The 13,463-nt window shown below is 42.9% G+C and overlaps 1 protein-coding gene across 1 annotated transcript in view; it reads right to left on the minus strand.

Moving 5' to 3' along the window:
* The window catches only part of IGFBP7 (insulin like growth factor binding protein 7), a 65,623-nt gene that overhangs the window by 4,969 nt on the left and 47,191 nt on the right, over window positions 1–13,463 (minus strand). Inside the window, exon 2 of the mRNA XM_033105544.1 lies at window positions 4,633–4,742. Coding sequence (XP_032961435.1) covers window positions 4,633–4,742 — 110 coding nt within the window. The remainder of the gene's footprint in view (window positions 1–4,632; window positions 4,743–13,463) is intronic.

Below are 13,463 nucleotides of genomic sequence, written 5' to 3' on the forward strand. Positions count from 1 at the left end.
CACTATGGAAAACTATATGAAGGGTCATCAAACAATTCAAAATACAACTACCTTATGATCCAGCAATACCACTGGTAATACCACATATCGAAAGGAAACAAAATCACTATCTCGAAAAGATACCTGCACCCCTATGTCCAATGCAGCATTATTTACAACAGTCAAGACATGGAAACAACTTAAGTGTCCATTCACGATGAACAGATAAAGAAAATGTGGTATAAATAAATACAATGGAATATTATCCAGCCACTATAAAGAAGAAAATCTTGCCATTTGCAACAACATGGACAGACCTCGAGGGCATTATGCTAAGTGAAATAAGCCAAAGACAAATACCGTGGAATCCACAAAACAAGAACAAACCCCAAACAAACAAATAAACAAAGCTCATAGATACAAAGAACAGATTGGTGATTGCCAGAGGTGGGGAGTGGGGGGAGGGCATGGAGAAATGGGTGAAGGGGGTCAAAAGGTACAAACTTCCAGCTATAAAATAAGGCACAGGGATGTAATGTACAGCATGGTGACTATAGTTAATACTGTATTGTATATTGGAAAGTTGCCAGGAGAGTAGATCTTAAACGTTTTCATTACAAGAAAAAAATTTTTTTTGTAAATGTAAGGTGACAGATACTAACTAGACTTATTGTGGCAATCATTTCACAACATATACAAATATCAAATCATGCTGTACACCTGAAACTAATATAATGTTATGTGTCAGTTATACCTCAAATAAAAATTTTTTAAAAGTGCCAATTATTACAGAAGCAGGATGGATTAGTCTGACTCCTACAGGTTAATACATTTCAAAGATTCACTGAATTTCATGGAAACTTGAAAGGATATGTATGCAGCACAGAACATATTTGTTGTGCCTTTTTGGTGAAGTTTCAGAGGAGTTTTATGATGAAATTGAATATGTGTGTGTTAAAACTTTCAGATCTCCTGCCACTGTAAACAAACAAAAGATAAAATGATTGTCTAGGGACAAATATCTGTAATACAGGAGAAAGCATCCATCTCTAATGTACAAAAAGCCGGAGACTGATAATAACAAGAAACAATCCAACAGAAAAATGGATAAAGGATATGAACAGGCAATTCATAAATGAGAAAACCCAAATATGAAAATCTCAATGTAGTCAAGGAAATAAAAGCAATAGTGTGATAATACTTTCACCCATAATTAACAAAAACTAAAAAGAGGGGTAATACTCAGTGCTGGTGAGGACGCAGGTACAGGGTATCCATATACTGCTAGAGAGCGTGAACTGCTATAATCCATTCAGAAAGTAATCTGACAATGTCCAATAAAACTGAAATCTTTTGAACTGTTCATGTAACTTTTGGAGAAATCTATCCTATAGGGAAGAAAAGCATTTGTACATAGGATATGTGTACTCAGATGTTGAAGGCAGCACTATTTAATAATTATGGTACACCCATACCTGGACTATTACGTAGTTATTGAGAAGCAAAACTGGAGGGATGCCCATGAAATATTTATTGAGAAAAAGAAATTTCAGAGTAGGAACACTCTATTCTACCTCACACTGCATATGGGGGATAGGTATTTGTATATGTTCAGGCACACATAAGGGTATGGCAAGTTACAAACCAGGGCAGTGCACATTGGATATTTCAGGGCACAGAAGGAGGTAGGGGGAGATTTTGAACTCTATACATCTTCGGATAGTTTCTCTTTATTACCATTATCACTTATTATTTTTAATTTTTTTAAAAAAGAATATTCTCAGAGGTCACAAAAGCCCAAATCTGAAGAAATGTTCAGGCAAGAAAAAAGAACCGAATGGGGATCCTCTCAGTCTCAGAAACATCCAAGTGTTTGTAAGGAATTCTAGGAGTTTCACCTTTCCTATAAGCATCATCTCTGACTTAACCAGGGCTGAGGTAACGATGGCTATTTCAGTGCAAGGCTAGGGCTTTGCTGAAAAAGTATGGGACTTGTTAATGTCACATGATAACTACTGGTCAGGGAAGTACAGACCATCGCCACGCTGTGCCAACCATAGGAAGTGCTACTGTAGCCTGAAGTGTCGCGGAGAGAAGCCTTGTCCTATCACTTCTGATTGCTAAGGATCCTTGAGCAAGAAGGACATGCTACCTTCTTTGAACTTCAGTTTGACAAGTGAGGATTCTGTTCATTTATTTACATCCGAAATGTAGTTCTATGCTAAACTGGATTTGGACAACGTATGATCTTAAATATAAGTCTATTCTTAACAGTTGGCTTACAAGGGTAGTGCGGAGTAAACAAATGGTCTGTGTAATTGTTTAAATCAGTGACTTTCAAAGTGTTTTGACACGGCCCATAGTAAGACATACATTTTGCACTATGATCTGGAATATACAAAAGAAAAGTTTTATGAAATGATACCCTTACTAAATGTGATGCCTTAAGATATTTTCTGTTCTATTTTTTATTTTGAAAGAAAATGGCTGGTTGTGATCCCTACATTAAATTTGGGACTCGCTGAATGGGGCCATGGTCTGCAGGTTGAAAACCTTGCTTTAGGTCATGCATGTGGTAGTGGAAAATCAGCAGAGCCTGGCAGCTGGGTGTTGCTTGTTTCTCGCAAGCCTGTAAAAAATTATTTTTCCTGTCCCCCCAACTCCTTTTCTTCACCCCCACCCCCAAGCTCGAGTGGGGCAGAGAAAGGACTGAAGAAATTTTTTTCTGCCAGATTTGTCAATAAGGTCACAGTTTCCAAACACTTGGATTACCCTGGCTTCTCATTGAGGGATATCTAGAGCACTGTAACAGGGCTTTGCATGGATATCCTTTGAGAAGTTGTTCTCCTGCCTCTCCACCAGCTGAACAAGCCAGTAGCCTCCAAATAAGCAAGAGAAGCGTCAGCAGCTTTTGCAGTCAAGGCCAGGAATACATCCACCAGCTGCAGTTTTGCTCCTCTCTGCTCCCGGCTCCTCTTAAAAAAAATAACTTAAAAAAAAATAACTTCTTGAGGTGAAATTTCACTGCTTCCTTAGCATAAGTTTCAGCTGTAAAGGACAGTGGTAGTACAGCTGGTGTTGTCTCTGCCTATCCCATCCCCAGGAATTTTCTGGAATCACCCTGACTTCACTCCCACCAGCTGGTCCCAGGGGGGCAATGCAGCTCTCTGGCCACATGGGGGCGCCAGAGTTTGGCAGGTGACAATGTGAACCAGAGCCCTTCAGTGGGAATTTTACAATGTAGCACCGAGAAAGGAGGAAGCCCTTTCTTTCCTCTGGGGTCATTAAGCTGTGGTCATAATATGAACTTGGAGCTGCCAGTGACAATACTGCGTACAGTATGTAGGGAGCTTTCTGAGGTGGAATAAAAAAAAAAATAAGACTAGTACACTGAGAGCAGAGCCCTGGCCACCTTGTGTACCTGCATCCAGCTGCCCTTGAGGTTGGAATCACAACACCGCTCCCCCCCTTTTTTTTTTGCCTAAACTAGTTTGAAGTGAGTTTCTACAACTTGCAACAAAAAGAGTTCTGGTGCCAAAGTCCCTCCTGGAATTCCCAAAGTTTCTCCTCTGGTCATACACCAAGCAAACAAAATAATCAAGAGATAATTGTCCATCTTAGAGCTTGCTGGGGAAGTCACCATGCCACAAAGGGGAGTCTGGTTATGCCTCTGACTTAAACTAGGTTTCCTTTGTGTCAGCAAGAGTTTGATGATTTTCACTCCGTCAGATTGTTGTGACCCTTAAACGAGTCAAAGTGTATAAAAAGGGAAATAATAGAATGTACAGCACAACTGTGAAGTATTATTTGATTTGGCCGATGAGTGTTTTTTCCCCTTCTACAGACATGCTGAGAGGATGTTGTTCTTCAAATGTGAAGATAGTTATACAAGATGATGCCACTGGAAGGGAAACATTTCTGGGAACAGCAGCTAACAGACTCAGTGGTAACTATGTATCTGACAACGAGCCACATGATTTTACCTGCCTTACTTTATGTCATCTTTACAAGAATTACATGCTACTATCGTCATACAAAGGAGGAAACTGAGGCGTAGAGCAGTGTTTCTCAGTCTAGGTGACTTTCCCCGCAGGGGACATTTGGCAATGTCTGGAGACACCTTTGACGGTCACAACGGGGCGGGGGGGGTAGGTGCCAGTGGCATCCAGCGCGGAGAGGCCAGGGAAGCTGCTAACAAACATCTTACACAGCGCAGGGGAGGCCCCACAACAAAGCATTAGCTGGCTAATGTCAACAGGGCTAAGGCTACAAAACCCCAGCTTAGAGAGAACTCACTCACCTGGCTAAGGAAACCACATGCTTACCCACTCCAATGCAGACACACGCACGCACACACATGCTCACATGTGCACACACTCAGAGGGTGGGTTTGGGTGTTTAGCATCGCCCTCCCAGTTCTAAGGCCACCTGCGCCAGCCCTGCTAACAAAAGCAGGGCAGGGACTGTTCTGGAGGTCAGTAAAATCACTGGGAGGTGTCCGGAAGGTTGTCATAAGCGCCCCCCCCCCCCACACGCACTTTGAGGAGCAGCACACAATGGAACAGGCTGAGGATTTTAGGTTACGACCATCCTTGCCCAGTGAGAGAGGAGCCTGTCAGTCTAGGATGTCTTCCGGAAATCTATGTCACTGACCTTGTTCCAGATGAGGACAGGGGTTGGGATTCCGATGACCTCACAGCTCAGGTACACCTGGGCGCCAGTGACATTCCAGATGTCCTTGGGGGACGTCACGATGGAAGGACCTACAAGAGAGGGCACAAAGGCAAGCACAGTTTTTAACATCAGGGAGCATGTTAGGAAGTAAAGACTTGATTATGTTTATGAGGCCACCCTCTCTGAATTATTGGAAGCACATTTCAAAGACCAGACTGCTTTTAATCTTGCCTTGGGAACGCATACCTCTAGACAAAAACAAAAATAATTAGGAAGAGAAATTTATTGTTTATGAAATTTTCTTCTCTCTCAAATCATGCTTAAATGAGTTTTAATTTACCATCTGTTTTGCATTATCTGGGTCTTTCCAATTAATACAGTGAAATTTCAGTTCCAAAATGTTTCATGTTGTTCTTTTTTGTTTACCAGTATTTTTATTTCAAGGGTTGTATGTATTGCAACATACAACCACTCCTTGGGTAATGAACACAATGAAATCTACGAAGATATCTGAAAATGTGCTGAGCACCCAGAAAGATGGTAGTCCCCGCCTTAGGAAGCTTAGGATCTGAGGTTGATGAGTCAGTGGCGAGAAGGCAGGGATGGCAAATTTCATGGAAGAGAAAAACATGAAGCACTGTGTGTCCTGGGAGACTGGAAGGAGACACCTTTGAAGAGAAGGGACCTAGTATCAAGGAAGAAGGTGGAGGAGTCTTTCCTCCCCCCACAGGTTGGGAGAGACAGTGGGTAAAAGAGAAGCAGTGACAGGACCACACTGTGTGTCACAGGGCCCCCAAGGAAAAGGCTCTGTCCCAGGGTTCTCGATGGCCAGGTCCCTAGCAGCAGGCACTGGCTGGCAAGTGGGGGCATCTGTCAAGGCGGTGTCTGAAGAGTCACCAGAATGGGACCACCCAGGGAGAGCCCAGAGTGACGCCTCCCAACCCCTCAATCCTGGGACACATCCCTAGGCCTTCTCTGTATCCCTTAGGTAAGAAGGTCCTTAGCACCAACCTCAAGGGTCTGCATCCTTTTTGTTACCAAGGAGGACCCGGGGCCTGTGGGCCAGATCTGGTCTGCCACTTGTTTTTTTACATGGCTTGTGAGTGGTCTTTGCATTTTAAAATGATTTAAAAATTAAAACAAGGCTATTTCATGATGTGAAAATTATAAGTTCACATTCACTGTCCAATACAATACAATTTTATTGGAACACTGCTATGCCCAGAGTGGACCAGCTGTGGCTGAGACTGTACGGCCTTAAGCAGTTACTACTTGGCCCCACACAGAGCAAGTACTGGTCCTTGCTCTGATCAACTGAGAAGCAACCAACCCTAAATAAGACATTACCGGAAAGTCCCAGGGCTTGGATCCTTTACACATGAGCGCAGATGCAAGTAAACCCACTGGATGATTTCTGGTCCAGCTCTGAAATGCAACACTTTTGAAGCCAACAGATTCTGAAAGATCTGTGCTTGCTCACTGCTCTTTCCTGCTAAGGGGCCAGCCCCCACATCTGCAGTAGGACAGACACACACACCTACTTTTTAGTGGGTGGTAATTAGAATTTCACTTCTGCTGATTCTGAATGCCAGGTTTCAGGCAGCGGGCGCCTTCAGAGAGACCAGGGACTGTCCACAGGAGAGGGAAGTGGACCTGGGAGCCGGGGCTCCCAGAGTGACAGTGCATTCAGGCTCAATGCTGTTTCCTCAATGAACGAGTTAATTATTCTCTCTGACTTTCAGCTCTCCATGACCTTGGGTCTTCAGCCGAACGTCTAACTGCAGGGTCATCTTGCTTCAGAGTCCTGGGAAAGGGACAACCTCCCGTTTAGCCTGGAAAATTTTCTGGCATAATCAGCATTCAAGGGACATGAAGTCTCCCCTTTTGCAACAGGCTATTTCCAGCACACTGTTAATTTCTTGAAACAGAAAGGAAATGATCCCAGCATGGAAGATTTTTCCCACTCATCAAGAGTATTAGAAGCTGATTTTTTTAAATCCCCGGGGCATTTTTATTTTTTCCCTTTGCAAGAATGTGCAAAACAATCAAAGTTTTGAAAGCTCTAAATATATTTCGTGCTTCCTTCCCTCTACACCATAGGTCTAAAGAGGAAGCCTCTATCTTGGCCAGGGGTCTTGGCTTTTCTGTTGCAAACGTGGATGTGGTGAGCATGGTGGCGCTGTGTTGATGTCTGTTTCTGGCTCTGTCTCTGATGCTTCCCGGTCTGGTTGCACCAACACAGGGCCCTGCAAACGGCTGGGCTGGGCTTCACCCCACCCAAGCTTCCTTCAGGGCCCCGGGACTGCAAGGGCTTGAACACCACAGAACCGGATCTGGCCAGACTTGGAACTACTTCTGCTCACCTCTCTGAGGGCCCCCATGTGGCTCTGTCCTCCTTCCCACACATGGACTTAGCAGGATGACCCCAAAGCTCAGGACATCTCAAGGGATTGTTCTGAGAAGAATACACAAGTGTTCAGAGATTTGGAGGGGCTCAGGAACAAAGCTGCCTCTCACATAGCGAAACCACACAGGAATGCAAGGCATTTTTGTACTGTGAGCTCTGAGGGCCTCAGTCTTGTAACGAACCACTTATTTTAAGATGCATCCATCCCCCTACGGTAGTCAGAACAGGTAGCAGAGTTATCTGTCTCTGTCAGCAGATTCCGGAGTGCGCATGGAAGAATTCCAGCCTGATTTTCTGTCACAGGTCTTCAAGACATGCTATGGGTTCTTCCCATGGCATAATTTAAAATTAGGATATTCTTAGTCTTAATATAGTCCAATTTATCAAATTCTTCTTTTATGATTAGTGCTTTTTGTGGCCAGTTAAAGAAATTTTTGCCTAGGCCAACTCCGTCAAGAACCCCTGTGCTCTTTTATAAGCTTTATGGTTTTACTTTTCACATTGCGGTTTGTGGTTCATCTTGAATTACTTTTTGTGTATATGAGGAAGTAGAGGTCACAGTTCACCTCCATCCTCCACCACAGAAGATCCCATTGCTTTGGAATCATTTGTTGAAAAGACCCCCTTTTTCCTACTGAATCGTACAGGTGCCTTTGTGGTAAACCCATTGGCCATCGGTGTGTGAATCTATTTCTGGATTCTCTGTGCTGTCCCATCGGTCTGTGTGTCTATCCTTGCACCAACAACTACAGTGTAAGTCAGAATTAACTGTATTAAAACTGAATCACCAAACAGAGCACAGATCCACTGTATCCATCTCCCTCCAATACTTTCCTTACTCCAGGAAGCAGCACATTGAAGGAGAAGTGAGAATACTTTTAAAACACCTGACCCCAGGAATACTTTGAATGAGAGCCATTGCCAAGATTAGGGGTTCAAGGTTAGGACAAATCATACTGTGGGTTCTTCTTTGTCTCTCCAACCCTTGGAATATAAGTACATATAATACCTTAGGTTAATGGGCTGAGTCAATATTTGCCCCAGTCTAAAAACATAAATGATCCCAACTCTGCTACCAGGCTACTGTGAGAATTCTGTGATTTCCATACAAGAAAAATCTGTATTAATGTGTTTCCCTGAAAATAAGACCTAGCAGGACCATCAGCTCTAATGCATCCTTTGGAGCAAAAATTAATATAAGACCCGGTCTTATTTTAATATAAGAGCCAGTATAATATACAATACCAGGTATATGATATGATATGATACGATATGATATAATATAATGCCGGGTCTCATATTAATGGTCTGGCGAGGTCTTATTTGCGGGGAAACACGGTCCTCACCAACTCCTGTGGAGTCCGTGGGGTGTAGGGCCCGAGGAGGGGCCCTGAGGACCCGTTTGCTGCACAAAATTTACAAAACCCGTGGCTATTTCCAATGTCCTTGAACAAATGTTGGATTCATAATGAAAAGGTTAATAAATAATACCTGAAGTGGAAAGTGCTAACCTACAGAACGGCCTTCAGGTTTGGAGATGTAGTCTTGTGCAGAGGAAACTCAGCTCAATGAACGATTAGACTAACGTTAAAGGGGTGAACTGACCCCCTAGAAGGTGGAGGCAGGCTGGCTTCTACCTGACTTCCTGGGTCAGAGGAATCCATAGGTTCCAGATTGTTCCTGCTCACTGGAGTGCTGACACCCACAAGGTCATCTACTTACCGAACTCTGCTTGGTTCTTTGCCACTAACTGTCCTAAAAATTGGAAAATTCCCTCAGAATATGAAGCGGGAATGGAGCAATTCTTGAGAAAGGCACAGGCAGCAGCATTACGGAAAGAGGAGTGATGAGACATGGTGAGAACAAGTAAAGAAAGGGACTTATTGGTGACCCTCAGAGACAGCAAGTGGACAAATCTTGGATGGAAGTGAAGGGATGATGAAAATATTTTGGGCCAATAGGATGGCAGATCCAACAATACTGCACTCCCTTCTGCCACGCTCAAGAACCATTATCCCACATATTGTGCTAATAAGCAATTTCACTGCACACAGTCACTGCAAATTGCGTGCCTATCATGCAACTCAATTCCTGAAGGTTCCATCCTACCTCCGGAGAGTGCTCAGCAAAATGACTCTTTACCAAATCACTTCTAATTCTTTCCACTCTGCCTTTTTTTCCAAGAAAGCCAAAGCAGATCCAGAATGTATTTCTGTGTTTAAGGATAAAGAAACTTTTAGTTCGCTCTGAGCTCATTTTTGGGCAGGAAGCTCAAAATCCATCCTGGAGGCCAGGCCAAGGGTAACAACCATGTCATCTAAAATCATGCTCAGTGTTTGGATTCCACTTAAAGCACGTCACAGAATATGTAAATGTATAGAAACAAACAGCAGGAGAGGTTCAATTATTTATTTATCCTTGCCTTTGTTCTAGTTAGGACTTCAGGCTGCTCACACATCTGTCTAGCAAACATCCTGTACATAGAAGTAAATGACTGCCCACTCCCCTTCCCTACCCTGGGCAACTCCAGGCAGCAACCAAGCTGTCCCCAGTGCTACCCCCAGGCTTTCCCCACTTCAAAGCCAACCGTATCTTTCTGTCTCAGATGACTGTGAGGAAACTAGGCAACTCTGTCTCCTTCTTACCTTTCACGATTCAGTTCTCATTCAATCTCTTTTGACCTTTTTCAAGTCTCTAAGTTCACTTCTTGATCCCTTATTTTTTATAACTCTTGCCTAACAACTTTAGATGGTCTCTTTTAAAAAATCATTCCTTGAAAGGAAAGAGGAAGAAGAAGAAAGAAGGGAAGTAGGAGGTGAAGTAAAAAGAAAAAATGAAATGAAGAAAGATAGCCAGTCCTAAATGAAGTTGTAGCAAGGAAAGAAGAAAGTTTTAAGTTTGGGGGAAAACTAAAATTCAAATAAATGAATCATTGTCACCTTAAAAGGACCTAGAAGGAGTTAGAGGTCTCCTGCAGAATCTCCAGCTGTGTCTGTATCCTCCTTCTCAGCCCCTTCTAATTAAGTTCTAGACAAATGACCCACAGTCCAGCAGATTACTTTAGAAATGTTTGATTATAACCTAGACATAGCTATGTTCTGAGAAATCGTAAAAATACAGAAAAGGAAGAATTATGGATGGATTTATACCTAGAATATTTTGACTTGGTTCTGAAGAAGCTAAGAAGGGCACCTCTCACACACAAATGTCATGAAGAGAAGACCCTGAAATGGAATTGATTTTGAATCTGACCAGCAATTCATTCAAGCTGGTTGTATATAAAGCGGTAGTAGAGGAAACAAGAGTTAACATTTGTTATCCTATAAAAAGCACAGGGATAATGTAAAAGAAGTATGTGAATAATTTCCTCGTCTCCTACAGAGCACAAAACACTCCCCAGACATGACCTAAGATGGCCTCACCACATTAAAAAAAACAGAAAACAAAGCACTCTTGAAGATGGAACACTTGGCCCTGGATTCTTATCCGCTTATAGCCAAGAGACCTGGAACAAGCCACACACATATTTTTACTGAAGAGTAAACCAGGCAGGCCTGAGAATCTTCTCTTTGGATGCGGAAGTGAATGTACCTATCACGAATGTGTCCGAGAGCACAGTCATGTGGCATCTGTGACATGCATGAAGTGTTGAGGTTCTACTACCTGGCTTTGGTGCTCTCAGCCCCTGTCAGTCAGTCCAAGGCACCCGTCCTCATCTACCTACAGGTAGGGAACGTAACTCATAACAACGGTATCAAGCCATTACCTACTTGGCCTTTTTTTTTTTTTTTTTTGTCTGAAAGAGCTGCATAGAAGATGTTAGGAGCGGACATGTTTTGGAGTTGAATATACTCCATAAACCTGGGAAATGGCCAAAAGTCAAATTCTCTCCAATAATCAATTTTTGTCCAATTTTGCTATCATATTCGACCACACATTATTTTTTTGCTTTATTGCCTTCTTCATTTCCCCCATCATCTCTTCCATTTTTCCCCTACAAATCCACTTTCTTTCTAACTTCTGCCCATGTTCTGTGACTAGCAATCATGCTCACCCACCATTACATCCTCATTACCGCTTCTACAACTTTCGCTTATGTGGATGCACGGGTGCACCTCCGATGGCCTCCCTCCTCTCATCTCTTATCAATGCCTCACCACATATTTGAAGTCCTAAGGCTGGAGTCTCATCTCCTTTTGACGTTTTTTTTACAGCTCCAGTTCGCACTTATTTCTCCTCTGAAATCTGTCTGGGTTCAGAGTTAGTGCCACACAACTTAGCACATCATTGTTCTCTAATGTTTTCCCCAGTGGGTCTAACTGAAGATGCCAGTGTCCTGTTGACTCAGAACTGAGCCAGGAACTCTGGAATCAGATGTTCTTCATGTTCCCTGGGAGAGGGACGGCCCAGATTGGATGCAGTGGGCAAAGGGCAGTAGTAAACTAAGAACATAACAGGATTAGCCCAACAGAAACTGAGAAGATAGTCGCTGTCCTGAAAATGCACCAGTGCACACATCGCCAAGGTCCCTAACCGAAGTGGTGTTACATCTACCCTTTATTTATCTGCTGGCAGATTATTCATCATGATTGTCCTTAATCCTCCACTTGACTTTCCTTTGGTATAAGCAATGTTTCTTGACTACAGCCCACTCACCAACCAATTAGGATATGATCAAAGGATGCATATTAATTTGAATATATATTAGTCAAATGAATCCCAATGACAAGGGTAGGTGTGTTGGGGAGAAAGGATCATCTATCATCCTCAAATCAAAAACAAAGGATTTCTGCATCATGCTGGGTTATATTATTTGCATTGTAGCTCTCACTGAGTATTTACTAACATGGCTATGACAGCTGAGTATAAAGACTTCTGTAAGTTATGGTACCGTGTTTCCCCGAAAATAAGACCTAGCCAGACAATCAGCTCTAATGCGTCTTTTGGAGCAAAAATTACTATAAGACCCGCTCTTATTTTACTATAATATAAGACCTGGTCTTATTTTACTATAAGACCTGGTCTTACCTAACATAACATAAGACCGGGTCTTATATTAATTTTTGCTCCAAAAGACGCATTAGAGCTGATTGTCTGGCTAGGTCTTCTTCCCGGGGAAACACGGTAGGTCTGCGTACCACACTCATCTTGACTCCTAATGATGCTGGGTTCTGGAATAGTTCATAAAGAATATGTGCACTCATACCAGAAGGGAGAATTTAAGAAAGAACTGAGATACCACATATGGAGATAAAGAGTCCAGACAACTTGGCAAAAATCTGCAGATTGCATTCTGATAACACATTGAAGGGAAAAGCACCAAACAAAAGTACAAAATGGGAAAAGAATAGTAGGAAAGCACTATGACCAAGACAGGGAAGGGGATGACACACATGGAAACTTCCTGATATTAAATAAGGGGAAGCAGTAAGGGTATGGCTAATTAAAGAGCAGAGCCACTTGCCAAGGCAAGTCATTTCGGGAACTTCCAGAACTGGGGTGATCTAGCAGCTGGACCTTGGTCTGAGGAGCTAGTACACAGTCTCAAAGGTATCAGCTAAGGGCAGCACGAGCAGGAGAAAAAATTACTAAACCCTAAGCAGCATAGTTCAGATTTAATTTCATAGTTTTAGTTTAAGGAAAACTCATCTAGTCATGGTAGCTACGGTTAGTCATTTACACGTTAGCGTGAATGAGGAACAAAGAGTTTATAATAATGGGGCCTTACTAAACATTGCCAGGGAAAAGTATGTAAGAATTGCTTCCTCTTTTCCATATATAATATACTGGAGTGAGATCGGGGAGGTTTAACACATGTAGACTGAGAACAAATGCTGGGGTGGTAATGGTCTGTAGTGAGCTTGGAGCACAGACTTTGGAATCAGCAATTTTCCTCTAGCACGTCTGAGCAATGTGACACTGCACACATTATTTAACTTCTCTCACTTTATTCATCTGTGAAATGAAAACTAATACCTAAGTCGTGAGATCATCAGAAAGATCGAACAGGATACAGCAATTAGCTGAGTACCTGGCCTGGGTAAACATTCAACAAGTATTAGGTATTGTTTTTATTTCAAAGTAAATTCCTTACGATTGGAGCTGATACAAATTGTTTATTCAGAGAATGGAGACAAACACATCACTTGAACCTGGGCTGGCTGGCGAAAGGAGATTGGTACCTGAGCAAGCCCTGTGTTCAGTAGGCCTTTTGTCAAGGAGGTTTTCACCTTCAGAGACCTGCCTGAGCACAGGTGTAGCCGCAGGAAAACACCAGGCTGCGGGAGGAATCGTGAGCACACCGGTCTGGCTCGGGGAGAGCGTTGTATAAAGGATCAGAAATGAGATTCCGGTGTGGGGTACAGAGGACGGCAGAGGAGGTAGGGGTTTACAGTCAAGGGTG

The sequence above is a fragment of the Rhinolophus ferrumequinum genome, chromosome 5, assembly GCF_004115265.2.
Source record: "Rhinolophus ferrumequinum isolate MPI-CBG mRhiFer1 chromosome 5, mRhiFer1_v1.p, whole genome shotgun sequence".
Classification (NCBI taxonomy): domain Eukaryota; kingdom Metazoa; phylum Chordata; class Mammalia; order Chiroptera; family Rhinolophidae; genus Rhinolophus; species Rhinolophus ferrumequinum.